Source organism: Petromyzon marinus, unplaced genomic scaffold, assembly GCF_048934315.1.
Source record: "Petromyzon marinus isolate PM22_M1 ecotype Great Lakes invasive population unplaced genomic scaffold, UKy_Petmar_22M1.pri1.0 PM_G_Scaffold_57, whole genome shotgun sequence".
NCBI classification, from domain to species: Eukaryota; Metazoa; Chordata; class Hyperoartia; order Petromyzontiformes; family Petromyzontidae; genus Petromyzon; species Petromyzon marinus.
The window spans coordinates 543923-565639 of record NW_027423010.1 but is presented as its reverse complement, the minus strand read 5'-3'; the positions used below and the strand labels follow the sequence as shown (position 1 = coordinate 565639).

General features: G+C 47.1%; 1 protein-coding gene across 1 annotated transcript; it reads right to left on the bottom strand.

The window, feature by feature from the left end:
- Window positions 1-11002: 11002 nt before the first annotated feature.
- Window positions 11003-20837, bottom strand: LOC142918209 (baculoviral IAP repeat-containing protein 7-B-like). The gene is made up of 5 exons (XM_076062339.1): window positions 20294-20837; window positions 18631-18784; window positions 17079-17178; window positions 13081-13214; window positions 11003-11199 (listed from the first exon to the last, which is right to left on the bottom strand). The coding sequence occupies exons 1-5, from the start codon at window positions 20621-20623 to the stop codon at window positions 11003-11005; spliced, it is 915 nt and encodes a 304-aa protein (XP_075918454.1). The 5' UTR covers window positions 20624-20837.
- Between the last annotated feature and the right edge of the window lie 880 nt (window positions 20838-21717).

Here is a 21717-nt window from a genome sequence, read left to right as displayed (position 1 = left end):
CATGGTAATTAATTGAAGGTGGAGGGGTTACCAGCCCCTCGCACCCGTCCAGAGCCCCCGTTTAGCCCCTGTGGTGGACACATATGCCATGAGGGGTGGAGCCAATCAAAATTGGATATCCCCCCACAGCACTGTCCACGACAGAGTTGCCCGTCCGGCACCGCGAGGAGGTAGGGGGTTGTTTTGCCGGACACACATACACACACATACACACATACATACACACACATACATACACATACACACAAACATACATACACACGTACATACACACACACATACATACACACATACACACATACACACATACATACACACACACATACACACACATACACACACACATACAAACATACACACACATACACACATACACACACATACACACATACACACACAAAACAAAGACAAAGATCCCCATATAGCCTTAACAGACTGTAGGGGCAAGTGCTGTTAGCGAGCACCTATGAAGGCCGGAACGGTACACGAGGGGGTGGGTGGCCAGCACCACGCCCGACCGCCTTTGTCTCCCTAGTGACGATGTTTACACACCGCACCAGGTACTCATTTGAGGCTGAGTCGACCTACACACACGTACACACACATACACACACACATACACACGTACACACACACATACACACACATACATACACACGTACACACACACACATACACACATACAACAACAACCGCCATTCGCCACTAAGTGGCGGTGACGTCACCACGACGCTTGTGCCAGGCTATGTGCACCGTGAGGCCACGTGAAGTGTTGAACGCCCGCTGGCAGGAGGTCACTGGGCAGACCCAGGTGCCATGGGTCGACTGACTGAGATGACTGGCTGATGCACCACCTGTGCCCCCTACTGTGCCAACCTGCTGTGCTTTAGCCACCCGGCGCTCCGCTCGTTGTTCTGAGCGTCGCTCCTCTGCCCTCCGTTGTTGTTGGAGGGCGACTGCCTCCAACTGCCCAGTAGCATCCTTCACGAGCCTCCTCCACAGAGGCCGATCTTGACACCGCTGGTACCAGTCATCGGCAAGTCCACTCAGCTCCACGTCCTCCTGTACCACATCACTCCATCTCTTCTCTAGCCCGTGCCGCGCCCGCTTAGCCCCCTCAATCCGGCCGAACAAAAGCTGTTTCGGCATGCGGTGGCTGGGCATGCGGGCTACATGACCCAGCCATCGCAGCCTTGCCCGCCGGAGGAGCTCACCGATGGGACCTTGCCCAGATCTTTCAAGGATTTGTGAGCTCCTCACACAATCCAGTCTGGTTAAACCCAGGATGGATCGTAGGCAGGCCAGCCTAAATGTTTCTAACCGGCGAAGATGTTCCATTAGGGGGGTCCACGTTTCGCAAGCGTAGAGAAGGGAGGAAATGACCGTGGCCGAGAAGACCTGAAGCTTAGTGCGGAACAACAGACCAGGTAGCTTCCACACAGCGTTACGCAACCCATGAAAATATATTGCCACTCGACTGATTCGGAGTGAGACCTCTGCTGTTAAACTGGAGCCAGTCATAAGCACACTGCCCAGGTATGGGAAACTCTCCACTCTCTCCACAACTCGTACACACATGTACACACATACACACAAAAAAGATCCCCCGTATAGCCTTAACAAACTGTAGGGGCAAGTGCTGTTAGCGAGCAGCACCTATGAAGGCCGGAACGGTACACGAGGGGGTGGGTGGCCAGCACCACGCCCGACCGCCTTTGTCTCCCTAGTGACGATGTTTACACACCGCACCAGGTACTCATTTGAGGCTGAGTCGACCTAGGGGAGGCCCGGGACCGGTTCAGATAATCGTCACTGGTGTTGGCCGTGAGCGGGAATCGAACCCGGGTCGCCAGGTTCATAGCGCAGCGCGCTAACCGCTACACTATCGCTCCCCACATACAGATACACACACATACATATAGATACACACACATACACACCAACAACAACCGCCATTCGCCACTAAGTGGCGGTGACGTGACCACGACACCTGTGCCAGGCCATGTCCACCTTGAGGCCACGTGAAGTGTCGAACGCCCGCTGGCAGGAGGTCACGGGGCAGACCCAAGTGCCACGGGTCGACTGAGACGACTGAGATGGCTGGTTGATGAGCGTGAAGTCGCGATTGACTAATGGGGGCTAACGAATGAGTAATTAGTAATACACGTTGCTTTAAGAGATTGTTGAAGTTACAATGTTCTAATATGTGTTTAATCTAAATTACTTTTTGAATGTCATTTATTTTGTTGTATTATTTAATAAGACTAATTAAAATAGCTCAGAGGTTACTTCATTTCCACTCGTCCTATCAATTCCCCCAGACCCGCTGCCCTTCTAAGGGACGGGACCGAGCGGGCCAGTGGTGAGACCCCGGGAGCCCCCGGGTCCCGACGTCCTTGTAAGGGCCGGGACCAAGCGGGACAGTGGTCGAGACCCGTACCTTGGCTGGGTCGGGTCAGTGTAGCCTCCCCTAGGTCACGGTTAGCCGGAGGCGAGAGAGCCCGTGGTCCCAGTGATAGGCCACGCTTGTACGGGGGCCGTACCACCCCCAGGTAGCGGGTTAAGCGGCCGTTACCCCTTTGTGTTAGGGACCGTTACTATTGCTGTTACCGTTGTCGTTAAATAGACGTGTTGCTTCTACACGCCGTCTCCAATCCCCTTGCACCCACTACACGCGCAGCGTTTGTTTCACGTCTCGTGCGGTCACTGTGGTAAGAAACTTGCTTGGCTTTGATTCCCAGACAATTCGTAATGGTAAAGAAATTTACTAATAATAGAATACGACGTTTCGATTGCAACACAAGCGACCATCATCAGGTACAAATGAATGAGAACAAACATAGTAAACTTGGAAATATAATGCAATATAACACAGAGTCGGCCAACAATACAATCAACGCCCCACCTAGTTGATTACGTTCTTCCAAAGATTGATAAATTTGAGAGAGACAAAACATAGACACGGGGACACACAAGCAGAGAGAGAGAGACAACACAGAAACAGAGAGAGAGACACACAACATAGACACACAGACAGACACACAAGCAGAGAGAGAGACTCACACAGACACACAGAGAGAGACACACAACATAGACACACAGACAGACACACAAGCAGAGAGAGAGACTCACACAGAGACAAACAGAGAGAGACACAACATAGACACACAGACAGACACACAGAGAGAGACAACACAGAGACACACAGAGTAACACACAGCATAGGCACACAGACACACAAGCAGAGAGAGAGAGACTCTGTTGTATATATAGGTGTTATGAAAATTGATGAAAATAATGAAAATTAAATGAAATTAGAAATTTGCATAATTTATCCGAAATTATGTTAATCAGTGTACTTATGCGCATAAATTATGCTGATTCGAGAGATCATCGTATTAATTAATGCGAGTGGGCGTGGTTATGATAATGCCGGTCGTTATGGATTATCAGGTCGAGCCTCGGTAACGAGGATTGTGTTATGAATTGGAATAACGCAATTAATCGTATGCAGTGACGCAGGCGTTGTGAGCGTGAATGAGAGAGAGTCGATTCGACTCTGCTCTTTAATTCCGTATTATCGATAAGGATACGATTACTCTCGATTGAACATTATGAATTATGTGTGTTATGGATTATGTGTGGTGATAGCGTGCTTATGATAGGTCCCCAGGATTCAGATCTCATACGCAGAACAATATTATGCAGAATTTCAGGAACAATCACACACAAACCTTCTGCTTCAATCAATTTTATTTCTAGCTAACTTTAATTTTTGGATAATATAAAAACTCAATCTCGGGATTTAGAATTTCAACACAGCGTTAACATGATACCATCACGATTGCGTTGTTTCACCTCGATAGCGGCACTTGTGGTTAATTCCCGACGCGTAACGCAATCGATCGGTTGTTGAGAGAGAGATTAAAAACATGCTAACTATTCTATCAAACCTTAACTTTATAATATGCAAACTCGTATGCTTGAATTGTTACACAACACGGCACTTGGTCTTTGATTTGTATCCAATCCTTAATACATTCTGATATGCGAAGTTATTATGCTTGAAATCGTCAGCACAGTACCACGTTGATGTTCGTTCATTGATTCATAACGATTATGAATTTAAGCGTTCGACTGAAATACTTCTAATTGCCTTATCAACACCACTCGATGGCCGCAATGCTTCGTTACTTGAATTGTCACACAACACAGCATTCGGTCATTGATCATGCGCGGCCCTTAATGCAATTATTGTCACGTTGTTAACAATAGGATGACTGATTATTATGCAACGCTACTCGTTGAAAGGGGCACTCCAACCAGTATTATTCTTGGAGGCACAAATATGCGTTTGAATTCGTTATTTCATTCGTGGATACCAGCAAGATTATGTAGAAAGAAAAATATTAACGAACGACTCAAGTATTTCTAATCGACTTCTCAACGTGACTCAATGGGTGGCGATGTTTCCTTTTGAGATCCTTATCTCGGGCCAATCTTTTAATTGATTGTGGCCAGACCCCTGACAGGGAACCGGTTGAACACGCTCCTCACCCCCGCGAGCGGCGCTCCGTGGTGAGGTGCCAAGAATTAATCCTTGTTAATGGCTCAGTTGGTAATTTATGCGGTTAGAAGTACAGCCCCCGCACAATATTACAGAGGAAAATTATGAACACTCTTAAAAACGATGGATTATTCACTCGGTCGTTGCGATGTTTCCACAATCACGGATGATTCAATGGCTTGAGGTTTTAGGCTTTGTTAATGACCCGTGTGTGTGTGTTGAATGGTATGAGTGATGAAAGAGTAGGCCAATGTTCAGAATCGATTCTTTGCTTCAAGCAGACGTCTGGTTTGTCGTGTAGTGGGGGGCAGTGTATCATACGTATCAGTTGATTCTTCTTTCAGTAGTTGGTTCGGACTCGACGGACGTTGGTGACTGAGTAGATACGTTGTTGTAGCTGCGATGACCGTCTGGTTGATGGCGTTAGAAGCATGCCCACAGCGGCGCGGTTGTACGCGGACGGTAGGTAATGCGCAGTGCGTCTGCGAGCAGCTGACACGCTGGTGCTCCGTCGTCGGCGGTTGTAGATTGCAGGCTCACGATTCGCTCGTGGTGGCGCTGGCCGCTAACAGCGGCAGCGGGTCGCCAATCGGCGACACTCGCCAATTCAGCGAGTTGTAGAGGCGTCTCCGGCATCGGTGATGGCTGGTCTTCTGCTGAGATGAGTTGAGCGGGTCTTCTGCTGAGATGAGTTGAGATGAGTCTTCTTCTGTTGAGCTGAGTTGAGATGAGTCTTCTTCTGTTGAGCTGGCCCCGAGGGCTGATGAGTCGATTTCAATGCTGAAACGGCTCCTTTTTATGCCAAAAATCTCTCTCCTTCTCGGCTCCCCCTCACGAGGCGGAGCTATCTTTGATCTGATCATATGTCGGTGGGGGGGGTTCGTGTGTCGGTGGTGGGGGGGGGTTCGTGTGTCAGTGTGTATGTTTGTGTGTGTGTCATTTATGACACGGTTCTGTTGGGGTCTTTCCTCAAGCCATAAACATCAAGACAACAGACACCTCGATTCATCTTGGTGGCGTCTGGTTGTCTACTCCATCCACCCAGAGAGAGGGGCGGGTTCCCCCCCCCCCCTTTTTCGTACACGTTTTCGACGCACAAAAGAAATGGTTAAGATTTTTTTTAAGTTTAACATTTCACATCACAGTTGGTATCTTATCATACACAGTTATGATCCTGCTTGTGATTCATAGTATTTGATTTATTTCCAAGTGAAGATGCTCTTCCGAGCGTATGCATTTTATCACGTGCTGAAGGGAAAGACAAAGGTGGCCGGGATCTTACCATCTCTCCATACTTTGCAAATATCATTTCGACTCCACATTCTACCAGCCTAATCCACCCCGTTACCTTGGCTCTTACTTAGTTTATTAATTTTCGTCACTTTGTGTTTATAAATGTGTGACAGTTTAACTTAAAGCTCGCTCGCTCTTTTGGTGGTCGGGAGCACCTCTTTATACTTTCGACTTATATTTCTCAAATACCATTTGGTCCCATGTTCGCCAAGACTCGTGTTTGTAACTACGTCCTCCCGACACCTCTCGGTTTTACCGAGGTTCGAATTGTTATGATGGAATTATTAAAAAGAAAAATAATTATCATCCTGAGTTTAAGAGGTCCGTTTCCAGATTGTTGGAATCCATATCCCTTGGTTCTGTAAGGTTCTATAATGGAATATCGTTTAAGGTTAACACGTTATTATTAATGTTATATTGCAATTTCTTTAAAACTTGTTTGTCTGGTTGCCGTGTGTGGGGTGGGGTGTGTCTCCTCATCAAACCCGGCTGGCTTTTCCAGATGGCCCCTTGTGATAAGGTGTAATTCCTGCTTCTCCGCACTGTGAGAGAGACAAAGGTGGTCGGGGTTGCTTGGGATATTGTTTAAACTCTTTCGTAAGTTTGCCCGTTCGCCTCATTCCTTCTCGATAACCTTTGATGTGACTCGGTATTTTGTCTCCAAGCTTTGTTTTAACAGTAAAAGTATTAAAGGTGAAAATCATTTGATAGCGAATTAATTATTGGATAATTCACTGATGTATCTAGTGACCTGGTCTTGATTGGAGTGAGCGCGAGGACCGCTAACTTTAGCTTATTCTTGTTATTGCATTTTAAATTTGAACCGTTGTTTAAAAAAAAATAGTTTAACCCGTGGGCGTCCTCATTTCTGGCTTGCGGAGGGCTTCCCTCTGCGTGACCTCCCTTAGGGCACATCAAACTCTTGTTCATCTGGAGATTTTCGCCGATAGCTGTCACATCCTCGCCTTGAGAGTTTTATTATTTCTTTATATATATGGCCTGTTTATGACCGACATCTGGTTTTTCGTGTTTCTGGCTTACGGGTTTTATTCATTAGAAAAAATATATATTGTTTGTCACGAAAGAAAGGAAAAATAAATCTATGTGTATGCATCCGTAAATATTCTTATGGATATTAATTGTGGAAAAAGGGCCGTATAAAACAACTCACACAGAGCCGAACAGAGAGAGACACACACAACATAGACACACAGACAGACACACAAGCAGAGAGAGACTCAGAAAGAGACACACAGAGAGTGACACAACATAGACAGACAGACACACAGAGAGCGACTCACACAGAGACAGAGAGAGACACACAACATAGACACAGAGACAGACACACAAGCAGAGAGAGACTCACACAGAGACACACAACATAGACACACAGACAGACACACAGGCAGAGAGAGACAACACAGAGACAGAGACACACAGAGACACACAGAGAGACACACACAACATAGACAGACAGACAGACACACAAGCAGAGAGAGACTCACACAGAGACACAGAGAGTGACACACAACATAGACACAGAGACAGACACACAAGCAGAGAGACTCACACAGAGACAAACAGAGAGTGACACACAACATAGACAGACATACACACACACACAGAGAGAGACTCACACAGAGACAGAGAGAGACAACCAAGAGCTTTAATAGCTCTTAAAACCCCTCCCACCGCTCCTGCAGTCTAAACACAACAAGACTCCCAAGTCCTCTGGTGACATCAAAAATTATTTAATAACGAGACGATCAAACGAGCCACAGAGCGAAGCCTCGGCCCTACGCGTTGGGCCTTGCGTGGCCCATTAATGGGCACTCGACTCGAATGTGCGGACGTTTCATTGACTGAACGCAACATTGAAAGCAGCCTTGAGAATCTTCACTTGAAGCTTTCGTGGCAACTGCAGGGATCCACGCTCTCAAAGTCATCACGTGGTAGGTGTATAAAATACATCACCACGTTTCCATCGCGACACAAGCGACCGTCATCAGGCGGAACAGGTACAGTTCAACTGATGGGGGGGTCGCTTGTGTTGCGACAGAAACGTCATGATTTATTTTATTTTGTCCCTACGTCGCTCGACCGAAAGAACCTTGAAAAATGTTCTTGGTTCTTTCGGTAAAGTCACCACGTAGAAGGGAAACAATAAAATAATAAAAATATAAAAAATAAAAATTCTCACGACGTTTCGACTGCGACACAAGAAGCAATCATCATCGGGTGTGAATACCACAGCAAGAAAATTTGAAAAAAGTGGCGTTTTTTTTACATTAGCACCACGGAGAGCGATTTGGCAGTTATTCAGATGGACAAGTCCATCAAATCGCTCTCCGTGGTGCTAAAGTTAAAAATAACCCGCCACTTTTTTCAAATTTTCTTGCTGTGGTTTCCACACCCGATGATGATTGCTCGTGTTGCAGTCGAAACGTCGTGAGAATTTTATTGTTTTATATTTTTATTATTTTATTGTTTCCCTTCTACGTGGTGGTGACTTTACCGAAAGAACCAAGAATATGAATCCCTGCAGTCACGAAAGCTTTAAATCAAAACCTTGAAGGATGTTTTTACAACGTCCGTGTTTTAAACGCACAAAATAATCACGTTTCCCCAACTTTACACATTCTCAGGATGCTGTGTGTATATATATTTAGTTTACACCACGCGCGACGATGTTCAACGCAGCAGCCGTTTAAAAACTCTGGGTTAAGAGCGGCAAAGCCGGAAACTCAGTGCAGGCGGACGCTGCTGCTGAAGCTGTACGAACGAGCGAGCATCGCAGCCCAGGACGGATTCCACCTTTTCAACATTTCCGAGCGGCGATTCTAAATTTGCCCGCGGCCAATCTCCCGAGGGGGAGCCGCTCCGGCGTTCTCTCCGCCAAGTGCCGAGTCCAACACAAACCCCCGCGGGACGAGGCGCGCCGAGGGGCCCTAATCCAGCAGCGGGTTAACGAGTCCCTGAAAATTATCTCTCACGCGACCGATGGATGGAAAAAAAAAACCTGCCAACTTTTTAGAAACAAAAGCGGCGAGGAACACACAAAGCCGTCCACACACAGCCCCAAAGATCCCCCAGCCACCGCCGTGTAGCCTTAACAGACTGTTGGGGCAAGTGCTGTTAGCGAGTAGCAGCAGCTATGAAGATCCCCCCTGTGTAGCCTTAACAGACTGTTGGGGCAAGTGCTGTTAGCGAGTAGCAGCAGCTATGAAGATCCCCCCCTGTGTAGCCTTAACAGACTGTTGGGGCAAGTGCTGTTAGCGAGTAGCAGCAGCTATGAAGATCCCCCCCCCGTGTAGCCTTAACAGACTGTTGGGGCAAGTGCTGTTAGCGAGTATCAGCAGCTATGAAGATCCCCCCTGTGTAGCCTTAACAGACTGTTGGGGCAAGTGCTGTTAGCGAGTAGCAGCAGCTATGAAGATCCCCCCCTGTGTAGCCTTAACAGACTGTTGGGGCAAGTGCTGTTAGCGAGTATCAGCAGCTATGAAGATCCCCCCTGTGTAGCCTGTAACAAACTGTTGGGGCAAGTGCTGTTAGCGAGAAGCAGCAGCTATGAAGGCTACCGGCACTATGGCACACGAGGGTGGGTGGTCTGCACCACGCACAGCCGCCTTTGTCTCCCCAGTGGCGATGTCTTTACATATCGCAGCGGGTACTCATTCGAGGCCAAGTCGACCTAGGGGAGGCCCAGGACCGGTTGTTCAGATAATCGCAATCACTGTGGCGTTGGCCGTGAGCGGGAATGGAACTCGGCTGATCGCCGGCGTTGGTAGCGCTGACCGCTCCACCAACCCCCCACCGCTCCCCACCACCGACAAAGAGCGGCCACCGTGGAACGCGACAATTACATTTTTGATGACATCACCATTGCAATAAGTGCTCCATGGGGCTATTATTGCACACGCTGTGTATGAACTCACTCTGTTGTTGTATCATCAAATATATTAACTCAATCTTAACCCACTTACCAATGTGGTATACTTATGTCATAATGATGACAACGCTGTATTCTAGCGTAAAAAACATATTTTGCAACAATCTTTTTTTTAACACTTTATGTTTCTTCTTGGGTGTAATTGTCCACGCTCAACTGACGTTGTTGGTTGTAAATCTCCACGGTCCCCTTACGTCGTGGCCAAGCCTCGGGGCCACTTCCTGGAGTCGTGGAGTTATTCCGTTACCAGTAGGGTACATTTAATTAAAGAGTGTTTTAAAAAAAAAGTATTTTCAAATATTACTTATTAATGTAATAACTCACAAACGTAAAACATGTTTACGCACGTGAACTCTGCGTAACATTCCAGTTCCAGTAAAGATTTACAAAACGTAACTTCTTCACTTCAAGTCTAGCACCAAACGCCTTGAAATCACCGCAACTCTTTAACCCTTCCGCCCATTGCAATAAGCGATCCACAGAGTTACACGTGTAACAGCTTTACATGTGTAACAGCTTACACATATACACGTGTAAGCTGTTGCACGTGTAACAGCTTACACGTGTATATGTGCATGTACATTCACTTCGTCACTTCCCAAGTCTGACATTGAACACGTTAAAATCAACGCACTCTTATTAACGCTTTCCCATGCCACCCATTGCATTGTCCCACAGCGTTATAAATGTAATAACTCACACATGTAAGTACGCCTTAAAATCACCGCAATCTTTGACCCTTCCACCCGTTGCAATAAGCGCTCCACAGAGTTCTAAATGTAATAGCTCCCAAATGTAGAAACTGTTAACGCGTGTAACCTATGCGTACCATCCGGTTAAAGTAAAGATTACAGAACAGTCTTAAAACTTCACATCCTTCACTTTCCAAGTCTGACATCGTACGCCTTCAAAACCACCACACTGATAATTATTAATGAACCCTTTCACATTCCGGAAACCCCCCCAAAAAAAGGCTGCTCTATGGGTGGAGGCCGGTGACCAAGTGAAATTGCCCTCCCCGTGCCTCCCTGCGCGAAAAAACGAATGCCGAACGCTCGCCAGCGACCGGCTTATGCCTCGGTACGGGAGAGGGGAGGGGTGAATCAACGAACTCGCCCCGACGGTCGAAGCCACGGGCGGTCGGGATCCCCGGCGGTCGTTTCTCTCTCCTCCTCCTTCGCCCGGCCGTCCGCCTAAACCATGAAGGCCCGGAGCGACGTCTTCACGGCGACGCGGCACATGGGACACCGGCTCAGGGAGAGGGCGCAGTGGCCGCACGTGGCCACGTGTCCGCACGGCACGAACATCGTGGACACCTCGCGCTCCATGCACACCTTGCAGGACAGCCGCTCTTCCAGCTTGTCCAGTAGCTCCTCAGTCGATGGCGCTGCTGTGGACGAAGCGCGCGCAGACGCACGCGGAGACACACGCGGAGACACACAGACACACAGAGACACACAGAGACACACAGAGATGCACAGAGACACACAGAGACACACAGAGACGCACAGAGACACACAGAGACACACAGAGACACACAGACACACGTGCAGACACACAGAGACACACAGAGACATACAGAGACGCACAGAAACACACGCGCGCATGCACAGACGCAAGCGCACGCGCAGACAGACGCACACACGGGCACACCCGCACACACTTTCAGCGGTTTCAAAAAGTGATGGTCGATCATCACCAGACTGCTTACATATGGGGCGCAAAGTTGGCGAGATGTTGACCACCTCGTCTGGTATACATGAGGTCGTGACTCTCACCTGTATCAGACTCTCACCTGTATTAGACCCTCACCTGTATCAGACCCTCACCTTATCAGACCCTCACCTGTATCAGTCCCTCACCTGTATCAGTCTCTCACCTGTATCAGTCCCTCACCTGTATCAGTCTCTCACCTGTATCAGACTCTCACCTGTATCAGTCTCTCACCTGTATCAGGTGAGGGTCTGATACAGTGCGCAGGGATCCGTCATCTTACCGTGCTCAATCTCCGCGGTTGTACTCTGCGGCGTCTGTCCCGGTAACCGAGCCTTTAAACCGACAAATGAAGATGAACATCGTCGCGTGCAAGAATCATCGCCGGTGTCACGCAGAAGAACCGACAAAATGGATAAGTTACGCAAGCGACGACCGCTCGCGTTGAAAACGATCGCGACTTTTTGCACCGTTACTCTGCGCTCGATTTGCAATCGGCGTGTCGGCAAACCAAACGGAACGACAAGAGCCGGCTCTCGATTGTCGCCGCTAACGACGGGGGGCAGGGCGGCTGCGGACGGCTCAAAATCGCGGAGCATCCAAAAAGATCAAATAAAAAAAAAATTCCGTGGATCTCTATGCCAAAAACACCGATTATCCCCGTAGTTATATATATAGTTATAGAGTACATTTAATCTGGCCGTCGCCTGATGAAGCTCGTTGTTGTTGTAATTACTGGTGAAACGTCGTACTCAGATTCTAAATGTTGTAGCTTGGCTCTCCAACACACCGGTGTGAGCTGTACTAGTATTATACACTATACACTACTACACTACTATACACTACTATACACTATTATACACTACTATACTATTATACACTATACACTACTACACTACTATACACTAATACACTACTACACTATTATACACTATACACTACTATACACTACTACACTATACACTACTACACTATACACCACTATACACTATACACTACTATACTATACACTACTATACTATACACTGCACTACTATACACTACTACACCATACACTACTATACTATACATTACTATACGATACACTACTATACTATACACTACTATACTATACACTACTATACAATACACTACACTATGCACTATACTATACACTATACTATACACTACACTATACACTACACTACTATACACTACACTACTATACACTACACGATACTATACACTACACTATACACTACACTATACACTATACTATACACTACACTACTATACACTACACTATACTATACACTACACACTACACTATACACTACTATACCATACACACTACTATTATTTAGAATAAGCATATTGGTAATAAAACCACATTATTTTTGTATTTTTACCCCTGAATGATGAACAACATTTCAAGCTGCCTGCAAAGTTTAAGTTTGAGTCTATTTGTGTTCAAGACCGCTGATAAACTCCATCAAGAGACGAGGATGGTCTCGTCTGTTCAACGACCGGAGTTGACCAAGGTCAACGTTAAAAAACTAAACAAAAAAATCGTACGTGCGGCGTGTTCGCACGCCGGCGTTAAACTCGATTCTCCTGCGAAACCAAAAGTTGGCGAGAAAATGTTTTGTTACCGGCGGCCGCGTCGACCCGCGGACGAAAGCTTCCCCCTTCTGTCGTCCAACAAACACGCAGCTGTTCAGCAAACGACGCGGAAAGAGGGGGGGGGGGGGTCATTACGTTACGCCGGTTAGGTGCAATTGTGGTGGATGTATTGGGGAGCACGTCACCATTATTATTTTTATTATGATCTTATAGTGAGATGGTTGTGTTGGGGAACATGTTGTATATGAGCCTTTTCCAAAATTGATATTAACAATAATATTTGCGTTATATATATATTTTTTAACAAACAAAAAAAATAATCAATAAAACCTGTAAGCCAGGCACACGAAAAACCAGATGTCGATCATAAACAGACCATTAAAAAATAAAGAAATAATAAAACTCTCGAGGCGAGGATGTTAGCAGCTATCTGCGAAGATCTCCAGATGAACAAGAGTTTGATGTGCCCTAAGGGAGGTCACGCAGAGGGAAGCCCTCCGCAAGCCAGAAACGAGGACGCCCACGGGTTAAACCATATATATTTTTTTCCTTTGTCATTAAAACAACGGTTCAAATTTTAAATGCAATAACAAGAATAAGCTAAAGTTAGCGGTCCTAGCGCTCACTCCAATCAAGACCAGGCCACCAGATACATCAGTGAATTATTATCCAATAATTAATTCGCTATCAAATGATTTTCACCTTTAATACTTTTACTGTTAAAACAAAGCTTGGAGACAAAATACCGAGTCACATCAAAGGTTATCGAGAAGGAATGAGGCGAACGGGCAAACTTACGAAAGAGTTTAAACAATATCCCAAGCAACCCCGACCACCTTTGTCTCTCTCACAGCGCGGAGAAGCAGGAATTACACCTTATCACAAGGGGCCATCTGGAAAAGCCAGCCGGGTTTGATGAGGAGACACACCCCACCCCACACACGGCAACCAGGCAAACAAGTTTTAAAGAAAATTGCAATATAACATTAATAATAACGTGTTAACCTTAAACGATATTCCATTATAGAACCTTACAGAACCAAGGGATATGGATTCCAACAATCTGGAAACGGACCTCTTAAACTCAGGATGAAAATTATTTTTCTTTCTAATAACTCCATCATATCAATGCAAACCTCGGTAACCCGAGAGGGGTGTCGGAGGACGTAGTTACAAACACGAGTCTTGGCGAACATGGGACCAAATTGTATTTGAGAAGTATAAAGTCGAAAGTATAAAGAGATAGGTACTCCCGACCACCTTTGTCTCTCCCGAAGAGCGCGAGAGAGGAATTTCACGCCAGGGCAAACAGATCGTTATCGCAGGAGCCATCTGTACACACACACACACGAACTCACACACACAGACCCCGCCCCCCCCCCTTTTCCACTGCGCAGAGAGAATTGTCTTTGAATATAACGGTCAGCCGCATTTTCAAAAGTCAGTGAAGTTAAGTCAAGAGTCGAGACAGATCAGCGAGTCAAGACGTCCACAGGACGAGCAGTCGCATGGAGCGGCTGGCTCCGAGCCTAGCTGAGTAGCGAGGATCGCTGAGTCGCGATGTATCAACAAAAGTGAGTCATACAGCAGTGGAGAGAAACTGCTATCAGCGAACCAGCACGGGCGCGTTCGCGCACTTCAACAGAGAGAGCACGTGCGACTCAACTCACTAAACTGAAGAAAAAGCTTGGCCAGCCGCCAACAAAGTATCAGCGAATAAGCGCTGAGAGCGCTCGAGCATCTCCACAAAGAAAGCACGTGCAACGTGGCTCAACCAGCAGCGGAAAAGCACGAGCAGCCGCCAACAACTTCAGCAAACCAGTGACCAAGCGCGTGCGACTTGAGTCATACAGCAGTGGAGGAAACGTGCTCACTCAGCAGAAGAAAAACTTGACCTGTCGCCCGCGAGCACAGCGTCAGATACTACAGCAGCGGAAAGAGCGCGCACCGGCGCAGCTCATCCAGCAGTGCAGGAAACTGCTGTCAGCGAATCAGCACGGGCGCGTTCGCGCATCTTCAAGGAGAAAGAGCGCGGCCAGCAACGCCAAGCAAGAGCGTGCAGCAACTCAGCCAGCAGTGGAGAGAAACTGCTGTCAGCAAACCAGCACGGGAGCATTCGCGCATCTTCAAGGAGAGGGAGCGCGCGCCACCAGCGTGCCATCAGCACCAGCACCAGCGCGTGCCAACAGCGTGCCACCAGCGTGCTACAACGCGCAACTTCGCGTCACCAGGGCCGAGAGGGAAGCGGCCCCGCACTCAACACCCATCGGCGCGACGACGGCGAGCGTCGTGCTGACTCTTCCAGCCAGCAGTGGACAGAAACTGGCAGCCGTTCGTATGCCCAAACCCCTCCCCCACACTCTTCCCCTCACTCCCCCACCGCGCCGCAACACACAGGAAACACATTTTGGACACACGAGATGCTAACCTCGGCGTCTGCTTTACGCAAAGAATTGAACCAGTGATAACGAAGACACACGATACGCATATCGGGATAATCAAGAAGGGTTGCCACTCCAAGGTGGTGCATTAAAAATCAATTCATAACGAAAAATACTGCTGTCATTGAGTTGCATAATAACCAATCGTCCTACTGTTAAAAACGTGATAAGAATTGACTTGAATGTCTATGAATGGATGTGGTACTGTGTGGGCAATGTTTAAATACGAATTTATATTATAAGGTTTTGATAGAATAGTATGCATGTTTAATCTCTCTCTCAACAACCGATTGATTGCGTTACGCGTCGGGAATTAACCATAGGTGCCGTTATCAAAGTGAAACAACGTAATCGTGATGGTATCATGTTAACGCTGTGTTGAAATTCCAAAATCCCGAGATTGAGTTTTCATATTATCCAAAAATTAAAGTTAACTAGAAAATAAAATTGATTAAAGCAGAAGGTTTGTGTGTGATTCTTCCTGAAATTCCGCGTAATATTGTTCTGTGTATGAGATCTGAATCCTGGGGACCTATCATAATCACACTATCACCACACATAATCCATAACACACATAATTCATCATGTTCAATCCAGAGTAATCGTATCCTTATCGATAATACGGAATTAAATAGCAGAGTCGAATCGACTCTCTCTCTCATTCGTGCTCACAACACCTACAGAACTGCATACGATCAATTGCGTTGTTCCAATTAATAACCAAACCACGTCACCGAGGCTCGACCACATAATCCATAACGACCTGCATTATCATAACCACGCCCACTCGCATAAATTAACACGATTATATCTCGAATCAGCATAATTTATGCGCATAATTACACTGATTAACATAATTTCGGATAAATTATGCAAATCAAAAATTTCATTTAATTTTCATTATTTTCATCAATTTTCATAACACCTATATATACAACAAACACATTTATTATATTTATTATTTTATTGTGTTTATTATTATTTTATTATTATCTTATAATGCGTTGTTTGTATTGGGGAACACATCATTATTATATAAAGCGATGGATGTGTTGGGGAACACATAATTACTTAATATTTACAGTGAGGGAAAAAAGCATTTGATCCCCTGCTGATTTTGTACGTTTGCCCACTGACAAAGAAATGATCAGTCTATAATTTTAATGGTAGGTTTATTTGAACAGTGAGAGACAACTACAAGAAACGTCTCACCTCTGTGATTGCCAACAAGGGTTTTTCCACCAAGTACTAAGTCATGTTTTGCAGAGGGGTCAAATACTTATTTCCCTCATTAAAATGCAAATCAATTTATAAAATTTTTGACATGCGTTTTTCTGGATTTTATTGTTGTTATTCTGTCTCTCACTGTTCAAATAAACCTACCATTAAAATTATAGACTGATCATTTCTTTGTCAGTGGGCAAACGTACAAAATCAGCAGAGGATCAAATACTTTTTTCCCTCACTGTATATATATAAATTTCACGGGCGCAGCAGGTGCCAAACGCCTCACCTGGGAAACCACTTTGCGTGCTCATGCCAAGCGCTGTCTCCCAGCGCCCACTCTTGTAGACGACCGTCGCAGCTGAAGCACCTCACAAGATCTCCGTGACCTACTCAAAATAGAAAACACATTACAGGGACCTCTCCCCTACTTATCGACACTGTCGACTTTTCAGAGATAAACAAACCCATCCAGTTGCCCGTTCGGACCAAGAGTCGTAAGTTCAACCGCCTCACAATAGATGAAGGTGGTGGCATCAACATCTGCAGAACGTGAAGAACCAGCGTCATCTACATCTACAGAACGTGAAGAACCAGTTGCATCTACATCTACAGAATACGAAAAACCAGTGGCATCTACATCTACAGAACGTGAAGAACCAGCGTCATCTACATCTACAGAATGTGAAAACCCAGTGGCATCTACATCTACAGAACGTGAAGAAGCGGCGTCATCTACATCTACAGAACGTGACGAACCAGTGGCATCTACATCTACAGAACGTGAAGAACCAGTGGCATCAACATCTACAGAACGTGAAGAACTAGTGGCATCTACATCTACAGAATACGAAAAACCAGTGGCATCTACATCTACAGAACGTGAAGAACCAGCGTCATCTATATCTACAGAACGTGAACAACCAGTGACATCTACATCTACAGAACGTGAAGAACCAGCATCATCTACATCTACAGAACGCGAAGAACCAGTGGCATCTACATCTACAGAACGTGAAGAACCAGTGGCATCTACATTTACAGAACGTGAAGAACCAGTGGCATCTACATCTACAGAACGTGAAGAACCAGTGGCTTCTACATCTACAGAACGTGAAGAACCAGTGGCATCTACATCTACAGAACGTGAAGAACCAGCGTCATCTACATCTGCAGGAGATTATACAACTTGTAAAGGCATTCCCCGTGTTTCGTGTACACACTCTACAACACGTTTGGAACCGACAGGACTTCGCACTATCGTGTTTTTGTAAACTGTTCGTTGCCGTGATGTTCTTACCCCCCGTGCCCCGACTGGACATCATGCGAAAAAGATCTTCACAGCTCAATGGATTCCTCCAGTATAGATAAATATTCTGATTCTGACCTCCCTCAGGTGTTTGACCAAAACTATTAACCAACATTGAAACTGTTTTATGATACCAGGTGTTAGGACCATTGAGTTGCTATTCAGCTCTTTTTCAGAGGCGACCACCTGGCTATCACAAACGATAGCTCAACGAAGTGGCTTATCGCGTAAGAATTTAAACGCAGCCAAATGCTCTAAACGCGTGTTTCTAAATGTGTAAGCACAAAACCGGAGGACCGGCAGAAAAAATCCACGCGACCACGGGGAGGGAGGCACGAAAATTCCAAATACACACCAGGCGTCAGGATGGAACCCACCACCTCCTGCCTTCCAGGCGAGGTAGCCAACATCTCCGAGCCACCGTGGCGCTTGCCCCCAAAGAGCCGCCCCTCCCCCCACAAAACGGGGATGACTACAGCGTCGGGGAAGGCCTCCACCCACTTCTACGCAGCAGCAGCAGCACAAACCATACCGGAATAGTAGAAGCCTGCGTAGGCCAGCTCATGCGGGGACACATTGGCGGTGTACGGCCAGCTCGCGAAAGATCTGATTCGCGCCCCGAACGAACGCATCTCTGGACACAGAGCGGAGTCGGCGCCATCCTGAGTGGCCGGCGGCAACGGGGCCTGCGGGGAAAGGGCGCCACCCAGGGACAAACGCAACGACGACAACGGTGACGACGATGACGACTGCGACGGCAGCGTCGACGGCGACGACGGTGACGCAGTGAGCTCATCGAATTGTCCCCGCCCTTTGGAAAGGCTCCCCAGGAAGCCGTGAGGGCATTAGAATCGTTTTTATTAAACGACATCTTCGAAACAAAACCTTTTTAGACTGGCCTAAAAAGGTTCAGTCATTTACATGACTTAATACGATTACATCTCCATAACTAGCACAACTTATGCGCATAATTACATCAATTAACGTTATTTCAGATAATTACGCATTTTTCCAAATTTAATTTAATTTTGATTATTTTTATTAAAATTTTCAAGACCCGGCATATACAAAAGGTGGAGGAATTTATAGAGAAGATAACATCACAGTAGAATCTAGATTTGAATTACAGTACACTCTGGATGATCCGCGCGCGGTTTGTTCGATTGTATGAACCGCACACCTGAGATTTTGACGGATATTAAGAACTCGTGGATATTCCCCTGAGGTCCAAATAATCTAAAAACAGTTTATACAACATTGGCAATTCTTGCAAAAATTTTATTACAAGTCACGCGGCGCTTAAACCGAACGAATACGTTGCCCCGGTTAATCCGAAATCCACGTGATCGCCTCTACGGCACGGCAGCTGCAACGTCTTTACAACGGTGGGCAGAGTTTAATTGATTTTGTTGCCGTGGCTCTGCTGTCAAATGAGCGAGCCGACTCTTCAGCGTAGGGAGCGTGAAAGTCTCATCACTGAACATGGTTACAGGCACAAAGCATTGAAGGATTGAGACTCATCTACAAGGGCGCAGCGGTAGCCAGATGTTAACGACCTCGCCTGGTATGCAGGAGGTCATGGGCTCGATCCCGACCCTGACACCTGCTTCTGCCTATTTGGAGTTTCCGTGTTTCTCTCTCTCTCTCTGTTCCCCCATGGTCGCGTGGATTTTTACCCGGGACCTCCGGTTTCTCCCCTCCGCATTTAGAATACAGGCCACGTGCGAGGGTATTCGGCAAATATAAATGTCCACGCGACGATGCTGAGCCCGCTTTGTTGAGCAACGTCGCTGCTTTGCGTGACGGAGAGGGTCGGCATCTGAGACAAATAGCTACGTCATTGCAGCGCTGAGTAGGGCCCTCGCCAGGTCAAGAATAACTGTGTCAGCACAGGGTGCTTAAAAAGAAATGTTCACACTTATTTTTGGACTATCGTTTTTTAATCTAACACGAATCTGACCGCGAATGCACGTCAATAGATTCAACGAGTCAAAAGGCCTCCGCTCGTTCGCCATCGTTGTCTAAACACGCCTAGAATCATCTCCAATCGGTACCCACAGCCCGAAGGCACATCTCTTCGTGCCAATCGTTGCAAATTCTCAGCGGCACCCCGCACTAGTTTTAGGAAGGACCCGGCCTTGCCCCCCCAAAACGAGCATCAGGACGTCACCGGCGCCGTCGCTGGCGTCACCCACCGCGCGAGCGCAGGCGGGGAAGTGCCTGGCGTGCTCCCGAGCGGGGTCGTCCCCCTCCTCCCAGTGATGCATCGTCCCGCCGCAGCGGAAGCAGGCCACCAGGTCGCTGAAGCCCATGCGGTAGAGTCCGGCCCGCGCCAAGTCCGCGGGCCGCACGGGGGACGACCGGGGCCACCCCTCGGAGAAGGACAGCAGCCTGGCCGATTCGCTCTGCATCTTCGAGGCCGACGGTCGCGGGATCCGGTTGAAGCGGGGCGTCGGGGGGGCGGAGCGTCTCGCCGCCGCCGACGCCGCCCTGCGGGAGGCCCGAGTGTCTACGACGTGCGGCATCGACCCGGCGGGAAAAATACGGGGGGATTTGGGGTGAAAAGAATGCTTTTGCGAGGGACAAGTCCGCCCGGGGGTCTCTTGTTAAAGATCGCTCGAGAAACGTCGGGGCCTTCTCCTCCTTTCAAGGCGTCGAAGAGATCCCGGGGCTCGTAGCTCGTGACTCGACGGGTAGTTTAAAAACCGGCGATGGGAAATGGCACGACCCCTGTTGTCACCTTCGACGGCTCCTGAATGCGGGAACAAAAAAATGTTGGGGCGGCAAGCGTCATTAAAAACGGACATCTTTTAGTGACTTGAAATGTTTGGTTTAAACAATTCATCCATAACAGAGGCTTTTTGGGGGTTAGATCGCGTACATATATTAATCTTCTTTGGTTCTTTCGGTAAAGTCACGTAGAATGAGAATAAAATAAGAAAATAACACAAAAAAATTATCACGAAATTTCGGCCACAATGCAAGCGGCCGTCTTCAGGTGAAAGGTACAGACCTGTCGAGATGACAGAGCTTCAATGAACGATGTTAAGATTCGTAGCAACTTTTAAGCTGGTTGGGAGAAGTGACGCACCTTGACAAAGGGGTTTACATATCAAATAGCTGAGGGACTAGCTTTGTGACTGGTCACAGAAATGGCTATGTTGTCAAGGTGCCTCACTTCTCCCAACCAGCTTAAAAGTCGCTACGAATCTTAACATCGTTCACTGAAGCTCTGTCGTCCCGACAGGTCTGTTCCTTTCACGTGAAGATGGCCGCTTGCGTTGTGGCCGAAACGTCGCGAGAATTTTATTGTGTTATTTTATTATTTTATTCTCATTCTACGTGACTTTACCGAAAGAACCAAAGAAGATGAATCCTTGCAGTCACGAAAGCTTTAAATCAAAATATATAAATGTTAAACCCGCCACCACCCGACACGGCCAACTGGTAAGGGTTGTCACGTAAACAGAACAACCTCTATTATGGATGATATTGGTCGCCAAAGCCTACGTGTTAAAAATTAAACAGTTCAGTCTGTCACTTCTGACAAACGTCTGCACTGCAATAAAAGGGGGCACACACAGTCTGGATGGTCCTGTACCAAACGGAGTTTCGAGGG

Excerpts from the sequence above, each read along its gene's own strand:
- LOC142918209 (XM_076062339.1), bottom strand. The coding sequence starts at position 20,623 with ATGCCGCACGTCGTAGACACTCGGGCCTCCCGCAGGGCGGCGTCGGCG. Across the intron at positions 18,785-20,293 it reads TCCCCGCCTGCGCTCGCGCG|GCCCCGTTGCCGCCGGCCAC; the intron begins GTGGGTGACGCC and ends CTTTCCCCGCAG. Across the intron at positions 11,200-13,080 it reads CGCCGGCGTGCGAACACGCC|CAGCGCCATCGACTGAGGAG; the intron begins GCACGTACGATT and ends CTTCGTCCACAG.